This window comes from Alligator sinensis, unplaced genomic scaffold (genome assembly GCF_000455745.1).
Source record: "Alligator sinensis unplaced genomic scaffold, ASM45574v1 scaffold651_1, whole genome shotgun sequence".
Classification (NCBI taxonomy): Eukaryota; Metazoa; Chordata; order Crocodylia; family Alligatoridae; genus Alligator; species Alligator sinensis.
In genome coordinates, this window is record NW_005842014.1 from 276,393 (window position 1) to 294,894 (window position 18,502).

Genomic DNA, 18,502 nt, shown 5'->3' on the forward strand with positions numbered 1-18,502 from the left:
CCTCCCCCTCCCCCAACCCCAACAGACTTACCAGCTGGAGGCAGCTGTCAGCTGCCTGTTTCATCTATGCTCAAATCTCTGAATTGGCTAAATCTTTTCCGGATTGATTCAGATGCTTCAAATCACTTTGGAGCTTTACTTGGCCTCCCAATTCAATTCGGATTTAGAGATTCAGTCCCCGAATTGGGCCAAATCTCCTCTGAATTGAATCAGATACCAAAGCTTTGTACAGCCCTACTTGGCTTTGCCCCGATGGTCTTACAGGGGACATGGCCCTGTTCTGCCACATGCCAGTATTCACAACTTTGCACAGGACAGGGTTGTTGGAATTAGTAGGTTGAGATTTCAGATAAAGGTCTCTGGAGCACTACTGATCCCTAACAACATCTCATAAGATGCCAGTAAAGTACCTAGACAAGCCGAATCTCTCTACTTCCATTAGCTGGTAAAGGAGTATTTAGCCCAGCTCCAGCCTGAGCGTCTAAAGAAAACCAGACTTCACAGAGAGGCCCAATTCCCAATCTCAAGCGTCAATGGGTTTGCACAGTGAAAAAAATCTGTATGTTTCGTGCTTTGTACCCCGAACACTGCAAGTCCAATAAGAGGCAAAGAATTTTCACTCCGGTTGCCTTTATTTAGGCCCAGCATCAGTCTGAGCTGAGCCAAACAAGACAGAATTGACAACTGCCAGGTCATCACAGTCTGTTACCAAATCATTTCTTGACAGAGAAGTACCGTAGCACACTCCTCTGGTCTCCATCCAGGCTTGAGTCTCAGATTCTTCTTAGACTCATCATTTCCCACCACCTTAAATACAAAGAAACCAAAATTAATCTCTTAGGTTATGTTTAGTTTAATTTCCAATGGCAAACAGTATGTGCTATGAGGAATACGGTACATTCTCTGCATATATTTAAGCGGAAGAAAAACGAGAGAGAGCAAGGCAAGATAATTGGCTTCCTACCTTCCTTGATTTGTGTTTTGAAGGGTGCCCGTACTCAGCAGCTCTCCCCTGATGCCAGTCAATCAATCAGTCTGCTCCTTGTGGGTCTGTCTCGCTAGAACCTCCAGGTGCAGATTTCCAAGTGCCCCAGGCAGTAATGTGCTGTCCCTTCTTTTTGTCGTTGTCTGCTTTGCTTCAGATTGTCTGTTGGTTTGGTTTTTATGCCTAATTGCTGCTGACAATCTGGTTCCACGGCTTCTCATGGCTGACGTTTTCAATTCCAAGCTATAAATAGGCATTGTTTGGGGAAAGAACTCACATCCATCTGACAAAGACATGCCAGCTAGCTCTATCTCCTGGTCTAATACTTTGAGTTTTGGGGGGAAAAAAAAGTTAATGTTCTGAGCTTTGCTTAAAAAAAAAAAAAAAGGATGGGGATTAAAAGTCTATTGACAAAGTCACAGCAAAGTCTGAAGAATGGCTAAGAGTGCAGAACACGGGTCGTAATCCCAAACAGACTCATCGAGGCATGCTTGGAGATAACGTGATTGTTCCTGCTCAAAGCCAGCTGGATAGCAGCACTGGGAAGCTGTGCCAGGCATATGCATGCGTGCACACACAGATAAGGACTTGTGAATTGACAGCAGGCAGGCAGAAGTTAGGATCGGTTGTTATAATTATGCTCAAGAGATTTCTTCAATTAAAAATGCCATTGTGCCTGGGGTGAGACGGACAAGCAAATCTGAGCCAGAGTCTCATGTCTATGTCCTAGAAGCTGTCCCTGGGCAAAGAATTCATGGACTACTTTAAAAAGAAAAACCCAAATATACTTCTGTGTGCACTGAGCATGCTCCTTTGGAGATACTCTCATACCAAAGTCAATCTGCCAATCTTCTCTCATGCAGCTCCTTTAGCACAAAAAGGCCACAAAGAAGTAGGGTTTTCACTGGGGTGGGGGGAGGAAAGACTGCTAGCCACACTGTTGGTTTTTCATATTGCTTTCCCAGCTTTGACCCAGAAGTTATCACAGAAGGTCTTCTTTTATTCAGGGTCATTAGAAGCCTGTCTCCAACTATTGTGACTTCCTTTAACAACGTCGAAAAATTGTGGCTGCTTTCTTTTCCCCATTGGCTTCATACTAATCTGTCAGAAGTCATGATATCCTAGGACATGCATCAGACTTGCTTACCAGACATGGCATTTCTTTCTACTAAATGACAGACATTGATTCCTCCTGACACAACGACCCTTTACCCTGCTTGTGACCCTGTGGATCCTAGTAAAGAGCGCTGGATACCAATGAGAGGAGCGTTTTGAGGAAGGGGAGAAGGATCAGGATCCCATTCATTGTCTTCCATTCGGAGCTCCCTTCTAATCTGGAAACCTCAGACCCCAGCCTGCCAAGGCCATAGGGCTCAAGCCCACAGGACTAGAGAAAGCAGACCAGGAACTGCACAAGGACTAGGGCTGGACTTCAGCACAAGTTCACCATGTCACAGAGACCACGTCTTAAAATCCTTTTCAGGCTGATCCCAGAACTCCAAACAGGCCTAAAACCTGCTACCACTTTAGCAGGTTTATGTGCAAGGTGAGTGTGCCCGGAGGCTCCTGCCTTGAAATCAGCCCCCAGCTTGAGCCCTCCTGAACTCCTGGTGCTGCTCCAATTTGTTCTTCCAGCTCAGAAAGAGCTGAGTTCATCACTCAGGGCATTGCTGCGAGTAAGTCACCTCACAGACTCGCCTGCTATGAGATCAGCCCAGGCAAGAGTCTCATCAAGACCTGTCCTTTGACATCAGTCCAAGGTGCTGAGCACGAACTCATTGCATCCTTGCATCAACTAGGTGAGATAGACTTGCTTAGTTCCTGTGGGCCATACAGGAGCATGGGGTCGTACAAGCATAGATTAGTAGACCGCTCAGGCTTTACTGAAGCATTGAACACTGTAGTCCTGATCTATAGCATGAACTGTTGACTCACGCTTACAGTGGAGTACAGCAGTACAGATTCATCACATGGTTAATTGATACGGCTGGTACCGGCCAGTTTAGAATAGGCCTGTCCAAGGGGTGGCCCATGAGTTGTATGCAGCCAGCAAAGGGTTCAATTGTGGCCTGAATTGCTGCAGGAGGTGCTGTGTCAATGTGGCTCGAGAACCTGGGGGGTGAGCATTGCTGCCCGTTCCCCCCCCTCCCCACCCTTACCTCCTGCCAAATTTGGGGTCATCTGTCATGGCTGGCAACTCAAACCAGCTGCAGCAGACATGGGATGGCAGGGATGGGGAATGCAAGTGGTGGCACCATTCACCTCTGGGGTTCCAGAGCCGCACCAGCACGGCGGGCCAGCAGCTGCACTGTGAAGCCAGCACCCTGCTGCTGCAGGTGAGGCTCCTGGCCCGTGGGTCCAAATAAATTGGAGAGCCCTGGTGTAGAATAATAAGATAACAATACAAGAAGCACAGTGCTCTCAGAAAAGGAAGCAATGGGGACAGGCACACTGAGCACAAGATGGTGCCATGCTGGTCAAAAATGCTTTAGGATGCCTAACAGGCACAACATACAGGACAGGCCAAGATGTCCGTGGAATATAACACACAGTTTCATTTAGGCAAAGTGTTTTGCTCAGTAACATGGGCTGAGCTCTGCTAAAGAAGAGCTGGGAAAATTGGGATCTTGTGTGAGGCCTAGGGGATGACATGGGAGGTAGGCCCTTACCATTATCCCAAGCACAAGGAGGTTCTCTGTGGGTCCGTCTACACATGAGCTTTACTGACCAGCAGACTAATTTGCTGTGCAGTAAAGTGTCACTGTCTATATAGGTACAGCAATTAGGCTGGAGTAATCTAATTTACTGAGCTGTCAGTCCCATCAGACACAAATACTAGCCAATGGCAAAGAAAATTATGGCACTTAAACTCACATGTAGACGGTGATGTCTGGATTAGTTTACTCTGATGCAAATTGCACCGTAGTTTATTCAGTCGCATTAATTGCATGTGTAGATGCGCCCTGTAGGTATTAAATTTAGCTCAGTTTTTGTCCATAGGTCCAGCCTGGGCTCATTCTTGCCCCACTGAGGTCTTCAGGGGATGCACAATCTGCAGCAGCACAGGCAGCATCCTGACACGGCGTGAGCGCAGACCACACAATGGGAGGGACAATATTTGCTGTCTTAGCAAAGCTGTTCTCCCTTGCTGTTCTTACAGGTAAATAGAGCTAATTAGCCAGGTACCTCACACAAGCTTCTGCAGCAGCTTCATTCAGTGACTTTTACTTCACAATATTTCCAAACTTCTGTTATTTCAAGGGGCAATCGGTCAAGTTAAACACACCGGAGGTCGGGCCGTGCCCCTGGATGATGACATCTGGAACCCACTAAGGAACCATGCTTATAAGCTGGAGGAAGTGCTGGAGATTGGCTTTGGGGAAGGGGGATGCTGCTATTTCCTTCAGATTAGGGCGGGGGAAGTTCTGTACTTCCAATGAGGACTAACCTTTAAGGGCTAGGGCGAGGGAGAACTAGCCGCCTATCCAACCACCACCCTGGAATCAAAACAGAGGTGAAGTTTAAGAGCTAGGACAACTGGGAATCCAACTGTGATCCTTTATTGACAGGCACCATTGTCCAAAGGGGAGCAGACACCTTGGAGCAGAGTCACAGAGAAGGCTCCTGTATCTCCCGTCTCAGGAGCTGGTGACTGGAAAGCAGAGACCAATATGGACTAAAGCAGGGCAGGGAGACGCAGCTTCAGGAGTGTGTTGTAGTGTGAACCTTCATTAGGGGATGCCGATCACTGCCAATTAGCAGACACCCCAACTGAAAGTGTGCTTTATTTCTTGGGGGAACAGTTAACAATAGACTGTGTACTTTGCAGGATGAATGAAGTGAAATGATTGAATGCTCACACCGTCCCTCCCAGCTTGTAGCTAATACAGTTCAGGGAGAAAGGAGATACTACCCTGGAGGGTGAAGGAGTCGGGAATGATTGGGGGATGTGCGGGTCATAATGAGTAGTAGCAACAACAGAAAGCATAGAAAGGAAAGGAAGGCAGAGTACCAGGGGGGGTTGTGGGGGTGGGTAGGTGCCCAGCTGGCTCGGGGAAGCGGGAGATGGAGGTGGGGAGGAGAGGTAGATCTCCTCCTGGTCTGCAGCCTGACAGCTGTATTGCCTGATGAGCAGATGATCAGCATGAACGAAGTTGCATTAGTATGAATCATGTACAATATTTTGTGGTGTTTGACTTGAAATAGGCAGAAAATGGGGCATATGAAAAAAAAGGAGTCCCAAATCTATGATGCGCAGCTGAGAGCACCTGCCTCCGTTCCCCCTCACCCCAGGACCTGGGCAGACTGCCCAAGCAGGGAGAGGATCTGTCCTGCCACAGGTCCTAGGCCAGGGCGAGGGTGGAGCGAGCCCTTGGGGAGGCTTCAGGCTGAAAGTCAAGGTACAAGAATCAGGTATCACAAGAGGACTCAGCTCAATGTTAGCTCACAAAAAGGTGGTTTGTATGGGATAGAAAAAAGTTCAACTGAGGCTCAGATTATAAAGCTGCCTGTAACATTTGGATGTCCAGTTCCGATTGCCTTTAGTAGTAGATTAATCCTTTTAAATCAACATACAAAGTTAAATAAAAGATTATTACTTTTATTCCAGGTTATAGCTAGGGAAGTAATCATTTATGTACACACAGGGTTTTCATTACACTTTGACTCAGGGTTGCTTAGAAAGGCGTGGGGCGGGCCAGGGGCTGCGCAGCCCGTGGGGGGGTTCTGATGTCTTACAGGGAGCGCCTCATCTCTATGGGGGGCGGGCTCAGGCCCCCGAGCTCCCCTATAATTGAAACCCTGCCCACACCAAGCCAAAGCAAACCAAAGAGAATGCATTTCACTGCAGGAGGTGCCACCTTTGCTAAAGTTAACCGCTATTTACATTCCCGTGCCATTACCCAAACCAAATCTCAGTGCCCTTTCAGCTTGGCCATTCATAACTGTAGTTGGGAAAATCACCTTCAGGCTGATTACCCTCAGCTTCCATATGGCTTAACTCAGCTTGGAGACTCAAGTGGGACTTACTGGGCATGTCTACATGTTAATTAATGTGCTTTAGGTAATGCTCATTAAATCTAGTGCCTCCATTGTGAGGTACTAGAAAAATGTGCATTAGCCTATTTTAATGCACATTAGCTAAAGAGCATAGGGTTTTTTTCTGATGCTTTCATGCTCATTAAAATAGGTTAATGCGCATTAAAGTGCACAGCTAAACACTCCCGCTAACTATATATTTTGGGGTCCAAATGTGGAACCGAAGGGGACAAACCCACACATACCCTGCAACAGAGTACAAAGCTTCAAGATCTGGTGTTCATTTTATTGTATTTTTACTATTAAAACTTTTTAAAATCTCATTTTCATTGTTTTGTATTTCTTGTATGGCTAGTTTACAATACAGACCAGGATAAAAAACACAAGAGTTTATGAGGTCACCGGCTCAGCAGCTCGAGGCAGCTGGACTGCCTGAAGGACCTGGCTCTTTCTGCGGTGAAAGAGCACACTATAGTGACATCAGGGGTTCGGGAGGGCTCTGGCTGGCAGGGTTGACATCAAATGCACTTTCCCCTGCTATGAACTTCAAGTAATCAAAGGTCCAGATGTGAGGTTCACAACTTGAGTCTGTCTCTAAGATGGGCCTCATTAAACCCTGGATCCAAAAGCATCCCGGGACTTGGGAAAAGTTTGAATCCAGACACACGTGGTGGGAGGGAGAGATAGAGTGGAGCCTGAAGAATGAGCTTTCTGCAGTGGAGTTGGATGTTAACTGAAGTGACTTGTGCCTTTAGGATTGTTATGACTTCAGGTTGGTATTTTGAGAGATGTGCCCACATACCTATCTGTTACTGAAGCCGACCGGAAGTATGCTTAATGCGTAATGGCAACATATGGCCCACAGTTGCTTTTTCTTTTCTACTTCAGCACTCACACTACCACTGAAGGCATATGTGTGTCTTCCCATATAAGCATTTAATACGATGTATACGGATGTCCACACTTTGAACAATGTTCGTTTCTACACTATGCCAAACATTGGCAACCATCAGTTTAGATTGCCTGTATTACTGACAGCCTGCTGTTTCCATAAACAAGTTTCTGGCTGCTCCCTGAATTATATCTCAGGCTTCAGTTCACCGGCGTCGCAAACTGAGGTTTCGCTTTGGGACAGTCACAACTTGCTACCGAGATCCATGCTGAGTCTACTTAGCAGCTGATGTAGTAGGATGTTGCTTATGAAAGCTCATGCTTCTCTGAACCAGTCTCTAAGGGTCACCCTGCCCTGCATTCTGCCTTCTTCTAATTTGTAAATTTGGGTTTATGAGAATTGGGCCCAGATTTTCAATTGTTCAGCAAGGAAAATGAGGAGAAGACTTTTAAAATGAATCCCTTTCCGGCACCCAAGCAGCCCCAGATTTTCAAAAGCACTTAGCATCCTGTTATGACACCTATGGCCAGACCTACACACCCAGCCTGTGTTGAACATAGTGAGCTCTTCTGAATACATGGCCACTTGAGTAGTGCCCATACAAGAGCTGAGCCCTTCTCAAAATGACATGGACATCCTTCATTGCTAAAGAAGCCTAGTCACGTCCTGAAGTTTATGATGAGATTGGTAATCAGTCTTGATTTTCTCTCCATAGATTTCATGAAATATTTACAATATCAGGGTTTGACTAATTAGTTTCTTTTTACTAAAAGGATATGTAAAATATGATATATTATTGTTGGCTAAAGGCAATTTTCAGATTCTCTCTGAAATTATCCCTTATTAAACTAAAACATACAACATGTATGACAGTGCCAGCAATTTCTTTTTTACATTGGACTTCTTTGTCTGGCTTATGAACTAATATGATTGTCCCCTTCATATACTTAAGCGTGCAAAGATATGAAACATAAAAAAGGACACTTCTCACATAATCTTTGAGGTTATACTATATATTTTGCCTGCAAAAGGTTCAGGTACTTACTGGACGCTGTATGCAGTTTTGGGAACACTTCAGGTTTGTAGACAGGAGTAGACAGTACGAGTGAAAGCAAATCTGTTTTTAAAGGGGATGAAGAGAGTATAACATGCCTTTTAATAGAAATGCATTAGAGGTTCATGAAAGTTGATCTGTTGAGATCAGAGACCACATAAAAATACAGACGTATGTTCACATATACACATTAATATATGTGCTGATCTCAAGAGATCACCTGCTCATGCACACGCGTACACCCCCAGCTCAATTAATTCCTATATCATAGATGCGTCAGTCAGCATTTTGCACTAGGTATCTCAAAGCAACCACACTCTTGAATAAGAAATACATTTACCTGACTCTCTTCCCGCAGTTGCTGTGGTTATTTCCAGAGGTGCTGACTCTGTCCACGTTCCAGCTATGGGGACAGAAACAAGCCCCTTTTAGTATAATTTATGTTAATTATTTATCTGCACCCTGCCAAGAACCTGGTAGGTGCTTTGCAGGCAGATAAAAAGGACAGGTCCCTTCCCTTAAATACTTAGTCAAATTAGATAGCATTCAAAACACAGGAGATGGAGAAAGGGCAGGGGGGGAGGAAGGGGCAATAGCAGTATAACTGAAGGGTGAAAATAAATGTGCATGTTGTTATCCCTAGTTGACAAGTCCAGAGGCATTTGTAGACCCACAAAAGAATGGTATTCGTATTCAGGAGTGGATGGGGGTAGGAGGAAGAAATGGGTGATGGTGCTGAGGCAGAAAGCTTAGGCATTAGAAATGGAGAACAGCAGACAGGGGTCCACAATAGCTCGGTGGTTAGTGGGGTGTGAAGAAAGTAGGAGACTGGAGCAGGTGCCCTGGTTGGATAAACACCTTTAGGATAGTCTCCATTATTTTTGCATCTCCCCCACAATAACAGCATCATCATCACCATCATCATCTACTCACTAGAGAAAGGCTGAGGTCTTGGCATGCCTTGCTTTTCTTTTGCAGAGGTAGGGGGTGCTGGTGAAGGTCCTCCCGATGCTAGAAAAACAGTGATTATAAAGATGTTTATCCAGATTACTGAGATAATTTATAGGTTCATAGATTCTAGGGTCAGAAGGGACCTCAGTGGGTCCCTTCCAACCCGCTTAACTTGAGTGAGTTTAATTTAATTAATGAGTGCATCACCTGGTTTTAACATGAGTGAATCACCTGGATTATTTATATCTACAGGTCCCTAATCATTAAAGAGCAGGATCTGAACCTCTGGCCAGTACTCACTTGGTGTTGGCTGCATTTGAGATGACATGGGATAGCTTCTCCCGGGAGTCAGATACGGCCCTACAGTGCCATGTCCTTTGGAGGCATCCAGCTGTGCCCATGACAGCATTTGCAAGGATGGAAATCTGGATCCTTTCAAACCAGCAGTCTTTGGCCATGTGGGAAATTTTGTGGATAGGATTTCATCTCCTTTCAAAGGGACAGTATGTGCCCACGCAGGCATCCTTGTAGCTAGAGAATCATAAGGGATAAGGTGGGTTGTGTCCGCTGACCGGACTTTGGTCTATAATTTGACAGAAATATGACTGAGTAGCAAAAAAGTCAAAAGGATGAAAATGTTTCACTCTAGGGGCCAACAACACATGAGCACTCAGATATGATGGGGTCAATGTAGATGTCAAAGATAGGAAAAAAAGGAAACAAAATGAGGGCTTCTGAGTGTGCTTTGAACATTTTCCATTCGGTCATGTGCCAAACTATTGTATTTTCTCCAAGTACATGCCTTAAGACAATTCTTCTGCCAAAAATTATGATATTAAAAAAGAAAATAGCATGGGCCAACTTCCAGAGACGTTCTAAGCCCCAGTGATTGAGTGCATTATTAGATGGAGCTATATTTTTTCTCCAATTCACATATTTGTCTCTTTAAGGCAAGACTGTCTTCCACTATACATCCTGAACTGCTGCATGAACATAGTGTGCATACAGCAACGAACTAAATCCCTGCATTTCAATTAGTCTGCCAGTGACACAAATTAATTAACTCTAGGATACTTGCGCACTTTTAAATGTCCACATCTCTTCTGCAGGTTCATCCATGGCCTTGCCAGTGTCTTGTAAGGTCATTAAACTGGGGAGAATGGAGTCTATATCTAAAAGTTATGAAAAGTTAGAGTTAGTTGTATTCATGGCCTGGTCGAGTTTAAGAAACAAACAGATTTAGATCTGTTGCTCATGTAAAAAAAGCAACCATCATTTTTTTTTTTTTTTTATAAAAAGAAACCATCCTAGAAGATATATGCATGGGTTTGGGTTTTGAACAGGAAAAATAAAATTCCATTCATTCTTTATCCAAGTGCTTTGAATGTTAACTTGCCAGGTAAAACTCCCATTGACTGCATGTCTAGTACCTGTCCCACTCCAGGAAGTAAACCAAGTCAACAAGAGCAGCACAGGGTCAACAGATTAGGTTTAGCTCCACTTCTCTGAAGACTGGGGAGCATACTGCCCCAAAATGTCCAATACCTCTCTAGTGTTTTTATCCGCTATGCAAATAGCTGTAATAGTTTATTACTGCTGGAAGCTTGTGGAGTTGCACCTATAAATCAAAGGTGGAACTAGTCTTTGCTTTTGGTACTTAAGGGATGTGTCTACATGAGACATTTTACTATGCAATAGCCCAAAGACAGGCAATTATTTCGGGCAGAATGACACTTACCGAGTTTTGGCAAGCTGTCAAGGGCCACATGGGTAGCCCCGCCCCTTGCCAGGTGCCCAACCCCACTGGTCGCCATAGTGGGACCAGAAGTCCCACCCCTAACCTCTGCCTTTTGCCACTGGAAGTCCCTCCTCTTGCCCCTGGAAGTACTCCTTTGGGGAAGAGGGTTTGCTATCTTATGGGAAAAAAAGCAAATTACATACTAAAAATCAAACATCCATAATAATATGTTTTAATTTAATTAAAAGATATATTTTTGCCCTGATTTGTGTGCATTTGTGCTGGATATGCTGATGTGATTGCATATGGGGGTTTGTGTGGATGTGTGTGTGTGGGTATGGATGTGTGTATGGGAGACATGTAGGAAAGCGGTGGGAGGGGGGAGTGAAAGTGAGCGGGAGCGTGGGGCCTGCACCAGTGTCCCAGGGCCAGCGCTGAAGGGGCCCAGAGCAGGGCAGTAGGAGCACAGGGTGTGGGTTGGCAGGGGTCTGTGGAGGTGGGCTGCACCAGCAGGAAGAGCAGGGAGCTGGCCCAGCTCCATAGAGCCCCTGCCAGCTGGGACCCCACGCTCCTGCAGCCCTGTTCTGGGCCCCGCCGGCGCTGGCCCCGGGACACCAGCATGGGCCCTGCACTCCCGCCCAGCTGCCACTGGCTCCCATGTACCTGCTCACTCCCAGTGCCCCTGCCCCAGCCCTGTGGTACAGGCAGGGACCAACGCACAACCCCGACCCCGCATGCCCCACGCTCACCTGTCTGGACTGAGCAGCAGCAGCGGAGAGTGAACTGGTGCTCAGAGTGGGGGAAAAGTGTGGTAGCAGTGGCCATGTGGTGCAGCCTCAGGGCAGCACAGAGGCAGCAGTGAAGCAGCTGCACCACAGCCTAACACAGCGTGTGCTCTGGCTGGGCAGCCGCAGCAAACACTGCCCAGCGGCGGCGAGCAGAGGGACTGCTTTCCTCTGCGCTGAGCAGCAGTTTCTGCCCAGCTGCTGCTGCTGCTGCTCAGCCCAGACAGGTGAGCCCAGAGCTTATGCAGGGCCCAGACTAGAAGTGGTGTTGGGGAACAAACTGGTGTTCAGCATGGGAGAAAAGCAACCACTCCCCCCCAGCTTGTGGCCAGCACCCCGTGCTGCAGCCAGTCAGAGCCTGCACAGGGCTGCCTGTGCCTGCTCTCTATTGCAACCACTGCCCCACAGACCGGCGGTGATGAGGCAGAGGGGCAGGACAGCTCCACGTAGGCTGCGAGTGGCTGCAGCAGGAAGCACCAGCCACGGGGAGGTGGGGAGCGCTTTTTCCCCACACTGAGCACCAGTTCGTTCCCTGCTGCTGCTGCTCAGTCTAGATGGGTGCACAGTCCCCATGCTTCCGCACACCGCTCACTTCCACTCCCCCCAACCCTGCCACTACTTTCCTGCCCACCTGCTGGCTCCCAGCTGCATGGCTGAACCGTGGGGCTTAGCAGAAGCTGGCCCAGCTCCGAGAACTGGGGAGATAACCACAGTCCTCCCCTGCCTCTTCTCCTCCCCTTCTTACCTGAATTTCCCATGCTGGTGCAGGCATGAACAGCTCCACAGCCCCAGGCCAGAAGCCCCTGCTAGCCAGGGGCTTCCAGCTGCGGGCTGGGGGGGGGGGGGGGGGCTGGGGGGGGGGCCCAGGGGAGGCCCCCTGCCAGTCCCCACCTCACTTAGGTTTTTTTTCGTTTTTTTTTTCTTTAAAGGGCCGGAACTGGCCCAGGTGGGGCACCCATGGGGGGGCTGGAGGGATCCAGCCCACGGGCCGTCTTTTGCCCATCCCTGCAGTAGACTAATCTACTGTGCAATAAAGCATCAGCATCTACACATGCACACCATTTACTGTACAGTAAATTAGTCTACTGTGCTGTTAGCTTCTACCTGTAAATACAATAGATACTGCACAGTAGCGCGTGTGTAGATGCTGGCTGGGAGCAAATTTGTTCCCAGTCACTGTCTACACATGCGCTACTGTGCAGTATCTACTGCTAGAGATACTTTAGAGATCTACTGCTAGAGATACAAATTTGCTCCCAGTTAGCCACTAGGGGACCACAGGAGATGGAGAATTCCCCCGGTCCTGGTGCTTTTCAGCTCCTGGCCACCCCCAGGAGCCAGGAGCCGAGTGGTGCCCCCCCCCCCCCCCCGTTTCTAATTATTTGTGCTTCCTGGGAGCAAATTCCTGATCAAAGTAGTGCTGCTGAGTCAAATTCAATGAGATGCTTTGGCATCTACGGCTTGGAAGGAAATCAAAGAGTTCTGCTCCTGGTCAGCACCTGGTTCCACTTAATGGAAGATTCCCATTGATCTTCCATTAAATACACTTCAGATCAGGACATAGAGGCCAGACCCATTATGAAATCAATGGAAAATCTGCTTCCAATAGTGATCAAATCTGTCTTATATTTTGGTGACAGGTCAGTGTTGCGGTGTATGCTTACCCAGTTTCTGCAGTTACCAGGTGGTAATAAACACAGCCAGGTAAATGACTTCATTCATTACAATTGGTATCTGGGCAACATTTTTTTTCTTTCATTTATTCCTTCAAGATGCACTTACCCAGGTCAGCAGAGGCATTACTGGAAAACGTGTAATTAATAACAGGAGACTTCTCTATCATTTCCCAGAAGTCAGACAGATTCCTGCCTGGGAAGACAAATGCTCAAAAATAACAAGGCAGGATTAACGCAGTCGCGCCTTGTAGGAGTCAGCTCGGTGAATGTGAAGGATGATATGCTCTGGAGGGGTAATTTGTACATTTACCTGTTTGGCCTGTCATCACACAGATATAGATACAGTCTGAATTGTTGCTCTGACTCACTGAAAGGCAAACAAATGTAACACAAATGCTTTGTCATCAGCTTTCACTATATTCTTTTAAGGAGCTGAGAGCACCGACTAAACCTAACAGGCACATACGGCTGTAAGCAAAAGGCACGACTCTGCAGGCTAGTGGTTAGAGCACTCACCTGAGAGATGGGCTCTGGGGTACTGCTCCTTACTCCCTGGATCATTTCTGGCTTTTATCCAGTGAGTGCACAATGGAAAATGCACAACCAGTTCTGGGAGCAGGCATCAAAGCACAGGGCACCCCCCTCCCAAGCAAAGTACCCTACCTACTAGGCCACAAAGCAAGGTACCGTTTTGCTTGCTCACCTTCTGTGCCCATGGGCCCTTTCCTGGGATGCGGAGATTTGGGTTTGAAAACTCTCAGGCTGAGAAGAGATTGAGCCCAAGTCTTTCACACAGTGGGTAAGTGCACTCATTTCTAAGTATAAAAAAGGCATGTGACACCACCACAATCTCTTCCTTACTCTGGGATTCAAAGAGGCCTGAGATGAGAGCTAGCATTAAACTACTGAGAGTGGGATATTTTTGAGCACATCCAGAAGGCAGAATTGCCTATGAGTTTATGCAGCTGCTAAGCATAGCTTTGGCAGTTGCAGTTTCAGAGCTAAATTCCTAAAGTCCACTTAAGTCCTGTTTTCTATCTGCGCCACGGTACTTCGCAAGGTAGGGCAGTATTGTTATCTCCATTTCACAGATGCAAAAACTGAGGCATAGAGAAGGGGGAGAGAGAGACTTGTCCATAATCACTCAGCAGGCCTGCCACAAAACTAAATATATAAACCCATTTCATACCTCTACATACACTCAGCCATGCTACCTGGTCCCACTGATGTCTGCTCTGAAGTTAGTCTTAGGCCTATTTGTGAAATATTTCACTTAGCAGAGTCTGAGAATCCTAATCTGGCCTTTAATGAGTATGCTTACAAAAAGACAACTCTGTCTGACAATAATTAATTGACCGATCAAATAAATATTAAAATATTTTTCAAAAATACTTGAAGTACAAGATTTTTATAGTTGCATCCCTTATTTTGGGAGTGCTGAAGAAGGAGTGCGGATAGGAGGCTTTTCAATGCCTGTGTCCCAGTGGGGATTATAACGTGCCTGTCTTGTGCACCAGCAGCGAATGGTACAAGGAGAGAGGAAGACATGCAAACCTGAGAGGATGGAAGTCGATTTGAAAATTTCTGTGAGGTAACTGGTAGAGTTCCCAATAATGTCAACGAGTAAGGCTGTAAAATCTAGGAAACAAACCAGAGCAGGTTTATAGTCCAAAGCACACATTCAGCAAAGCATCTTATATGTGTACTTCATTTTTTAGGCACGCGCTTTGCCTTTGGCTTTGATGGTATATGACAGTGGGCGCATCTACACGTGCAATTAATGCTCCTGAATTTTCTGCGTAGAAAATTCAGGTACATTAAACTGCAGCTGTGCACGCATCTGAACGTACACCCTTTGGGAGCAAATTTGCTCTGCCCCTCTGCAGCAGCCAGGTGTCAGGCTCCCCCAGGTATCAGCCCCAGGCTGGCAGGGGGAATGGGGCTGGTCTTGATCTCTGTGGGGCAGGGGAGAGCTGCCCTGGCTGCTGGGCAGCTGCCCCCCAAATACATGGAGACTAGGACCCATCCTAATCTCCACGTGGTGTGAGGCAGCCAAGCTGGGAAGCTTTCCCCACCTGCTGTGCCCCCCTGCTGCCTACTCTGACAGGGAGCAATTTGCTCTGGGTCAACATCTACACATGAGCTTCAGTGCATTTGTTTAATGTACCAATTTCTAGTACCTGTACCTACAGGTACTAAAAAACAGTGCATTACACTAATGTACTGTGCAATTGCTGCACACTTGTAGATGGTGATGCTTAGTAGTTGGTGTAGATTAGTCTAATACACACTAAAGCATCTTGTATAGATGTACCCAATATGTTTAAAATGAAGACTGTGTTAAGTATTTTGCTGCCTAGGGATAGGAATAAGAGCAGGCTTAAACATATTGCTGAGCTGAGACCCACATCCTTATTGGTAGATCTATTAAGAAGCATAACCCTTTGTGGGTAACTATTTCGTAGAGGGCAATATTCTCTGCTTAAATCTTATTTTGGGCATTCCAGTGGCACTTTAGCCATATATAGTCTTTCCTGGCCTGCTACACTGAAGGCAAAGTAACATAAGGGATGTATCTGCAGGGCAGTCAAAAGTGTGATTGCTGAATGTGTAGCCCCACCCAGGAGAACTTTGACAATCTTTTCTCCAATGCCTGATGAAGGGTGTTTGTGCCTGAAAGCTTGCAATTAAAGTATTTGTTTTGCAAAAAATCTTGGTCTAATAAAAGATATCTCTACTACGAGTCCTGATTGTCTAGCCCTACCCAAAACACTTTTCATTTAGCTAGCTCAGGCACCAACTACAGTAAAAGCAGTGGGATGGAGTCCATATTGGCTAACTATCCAAGGAGGTACATTGGGTTGCTGGCAGGCTGATATGGCCAGTGCTGAGGCCTTCGTCATGACATCGTAACTGATATTCTCACCCACATTGTACTAGATCGATTAAAGCTAGTTCATTTGTACCCTCATGTGCTGCAGTTATCCCTTCTGTGAAGACACAGAGCCCGCTCTGTAAGATCAGTTGAGCAGCCTTTCTACACATTACAGTGCAACTGTGTAACTTGGTTTGAGGAAATCAGTGAGAGAAAGTGCAGAAACACAGGATTGTCTGCATGACCCATCATCTTTAATTATTTCCCTCTCTTCCTCTGCCCCTAACTTGTGTCTTCGTATCTCCTCCTGTTTCTGGGAGGAGCTCCTCAAGGCACACCCCAGCCTTCTGGAAAGTTTGCAACGTGTCTTGAACATGGTGCCACCAGAAGCAAATAGTAGAGTAGCAATGGCCCCGTGGCATCATGGACTTTTTGTGGCATCAATGCATTTCCTGTGTAATACCCCAAGTCAGCCCGCTCTGTCTCTCCATTGCTTCATAACAGCCACTCACCCTAGGTACCAGGTATTGATTTCAGTGAGACTATGGTCCTTCTGTGAGCAAAGGTTGCGGGACAGCAACCCACAACCTGCAGCTCAAATGAAAACAGTTTGGCTGAACCTCACTCAAATGTAATCCGTGCATTTACACTCACCTGTTAAGTCGTTTGTCATGTTGTTTAAACAATAGCAGTACCTCATAGGGAACTTGCTGGGGTCAACAATTTTCAGGTTGGAAACTGCAAATAGAGACAGTGAAGGCTGAAATCGGGCTGGACTCACCTGTGTATTGTAAGAAAATGCATGGGGGCATAGAGTAAGATGAGATGGTACCTACTGTTATAGATGAGGACTGAAACTTTGTGGAAGGCAAATGAGCTGTAAGACGTAATGCTTAGCAGAGAGAAGAATTTTTTGGTACCTGCAAAGATACATTGCTATTAATGTACCAGGTTATAGGCAAGAAACCTATTGGGTCTGATCTAACAGGGCCAGGAATGTATTTCAAGCACACTCAAAGGTGCTTGCAGCTCACACAGCTATACGAACACCAGTGGCAGCTGACAGGCATTTGAATCTCTTTTGATGGCAATCTCACAAAAATAATTTTTAAAAATCACCACTTGCAATTTTAGAGAAACAAAATTAAATCACCAAAAAAAAAAGAACAGCAACAACCCAGGACAAAAAATACAGAATAGAAAGGAAAGGAAATGATATAAAATAAAAACAAACAACAAGAACAGATGAAGAATGGGAAGGAATAAAATGGAAGTATAGTAAATAGAGAGCTCTTCCTCAAGACACACACACACACACACACACACACACACACACACACACACACACACACACACAGTTCCAAGGTTTTCTCTTAATACAGGCAGAAATGGTTCGATATTTCAGGAGGTTTGGTATTTCAATGGTTTGGTATTTCAGCTACCTGTACCAAAAAGATACTTTATTGCAAATACCGTCCGTATTGTTTACCAGGTATACAGGACATATTGCACATTTGATGTTATTTTTTGACCCTATCATCTTTTGCTCTTTATTTCATTCAGCATGGAACTGAGAAGCCATGTCGCCTTTCGCTTCCGTTTGCAGCACAAAAAGAAAATTACCTTTAAAAGCCGTATTTAACATGCCATTCACTAGTTCCGTCAGGTTAATCGCAGTCAGGTCAACTGATTTAGCAGGCACCTCTGAAAAAAAAAAGGCTTTTCTGAACCACCAAATGTATGACAGTGGCAGGAAGTTGCTGTTTGCTCAACATGCGTGTATGGCTTCAAAAGACTTGACGGAATTTATTCAACAAAAAGCTAAAATCCAGGGGGGAAATGAAATGATTAAGGTTGCTCATTAGGGCTGGAAAATGAGCGATGGGGAGACGAGCGAGTGAAATGCACTCAGTAAGAGCAGCAGAGGCAGCACGGGGTCAAAATTCACATAGGGCATTATCTATGCGCTCCCTTATTAGAGATGCTCCTGGCTCTACTAAGCAACCAGGCAGCCGCAGCAAAGACCTGAAGCTTTGCAGCCCCCTAGCGATGGGCAACAGGCATTTGCATGAATGTGACATTGGAGCAGATGTCCCCGATGATGAACCCATGTGGATAGCTTCTCTGCTGAGATTTCCAGCTGTCACTAGTACACAGAGCCTGGATGAAGATTCAGCTGTTTTTCTCCGTACCTGGAGAATAATCTAACTAGAGCAGGTCGAGCTCTTTTATTTGAAAATAGTTTTTTATTTCATGATTGTTTCAATGCAAACTTTAGCAGAAAAATTGCTTGCTCCGTTCAAACAAAATAATGCAGAAAGGGAGGCAGAAAGGAAGAGAAAGCTGAAAAATTAAGGCTGAGAAAAAAATTAGGAAAAAATGATGGATTTTCCAGGACAATTATTTACAGTTTTTGACCAGTTCTGAACAAAACAGACCTCAGACTCAATGCTGATAAGCAGTAGTGTAAAATCCAACCTCCCTCTACTGGGTAAATAGGGCAATGGGC

At 46.0% G+C, this 18,502-nt stretch overlaps 1 protein-coding gene across 1 annotated transcript in view; it reads right to left on the bottom strand.

The window, feature by feature from the left end:
* The window catches only part of HHLA1 (HERV-H LTR-associating 1), a 65,942-nt gene that overhangs the window by 12,564 nt on the left and 34,876 nt on the right, over positions 1 to 18,502 (bottom strand). Inside the window, exons 3-10 of the mRNA XM_006021991.1 lie at positions 17,617 to 17,697; positions 16,830 to 16,913; positions 16,648 to 16,731; positions 14,673 to 14,756; positions 13,429 to 13,485; positions 13,225 to 13,311; positions 9,994 to 10,091; positions 736 to 807 (exon numbers count right to left, since the gene is read on the bottom strand). Of these exons, the coding sequence (XP_006022053.1) occupies positions 736 to 807; positions 9,994 to 10,091; positions 13,225 to 13,311; positions 13,429 to 13,485; positions 14,673 to 14,756; positions 16,648 to 16,731; positions 16,830 to 16,913; positions 17,617 to 17,697 (647 nt within the window). The remainder of the gene's footprint in view (positions 1 to 735; positions 808 to 9,993; positions 10,092 to 13,224; positions 13,312 to 13,428; positions 13,486 to 14,672; positions 14,757 to 16,647; positions 16,732 to 16,829; positions 16,914 to 17,616; positions 17,698 to 18,502) is intronic.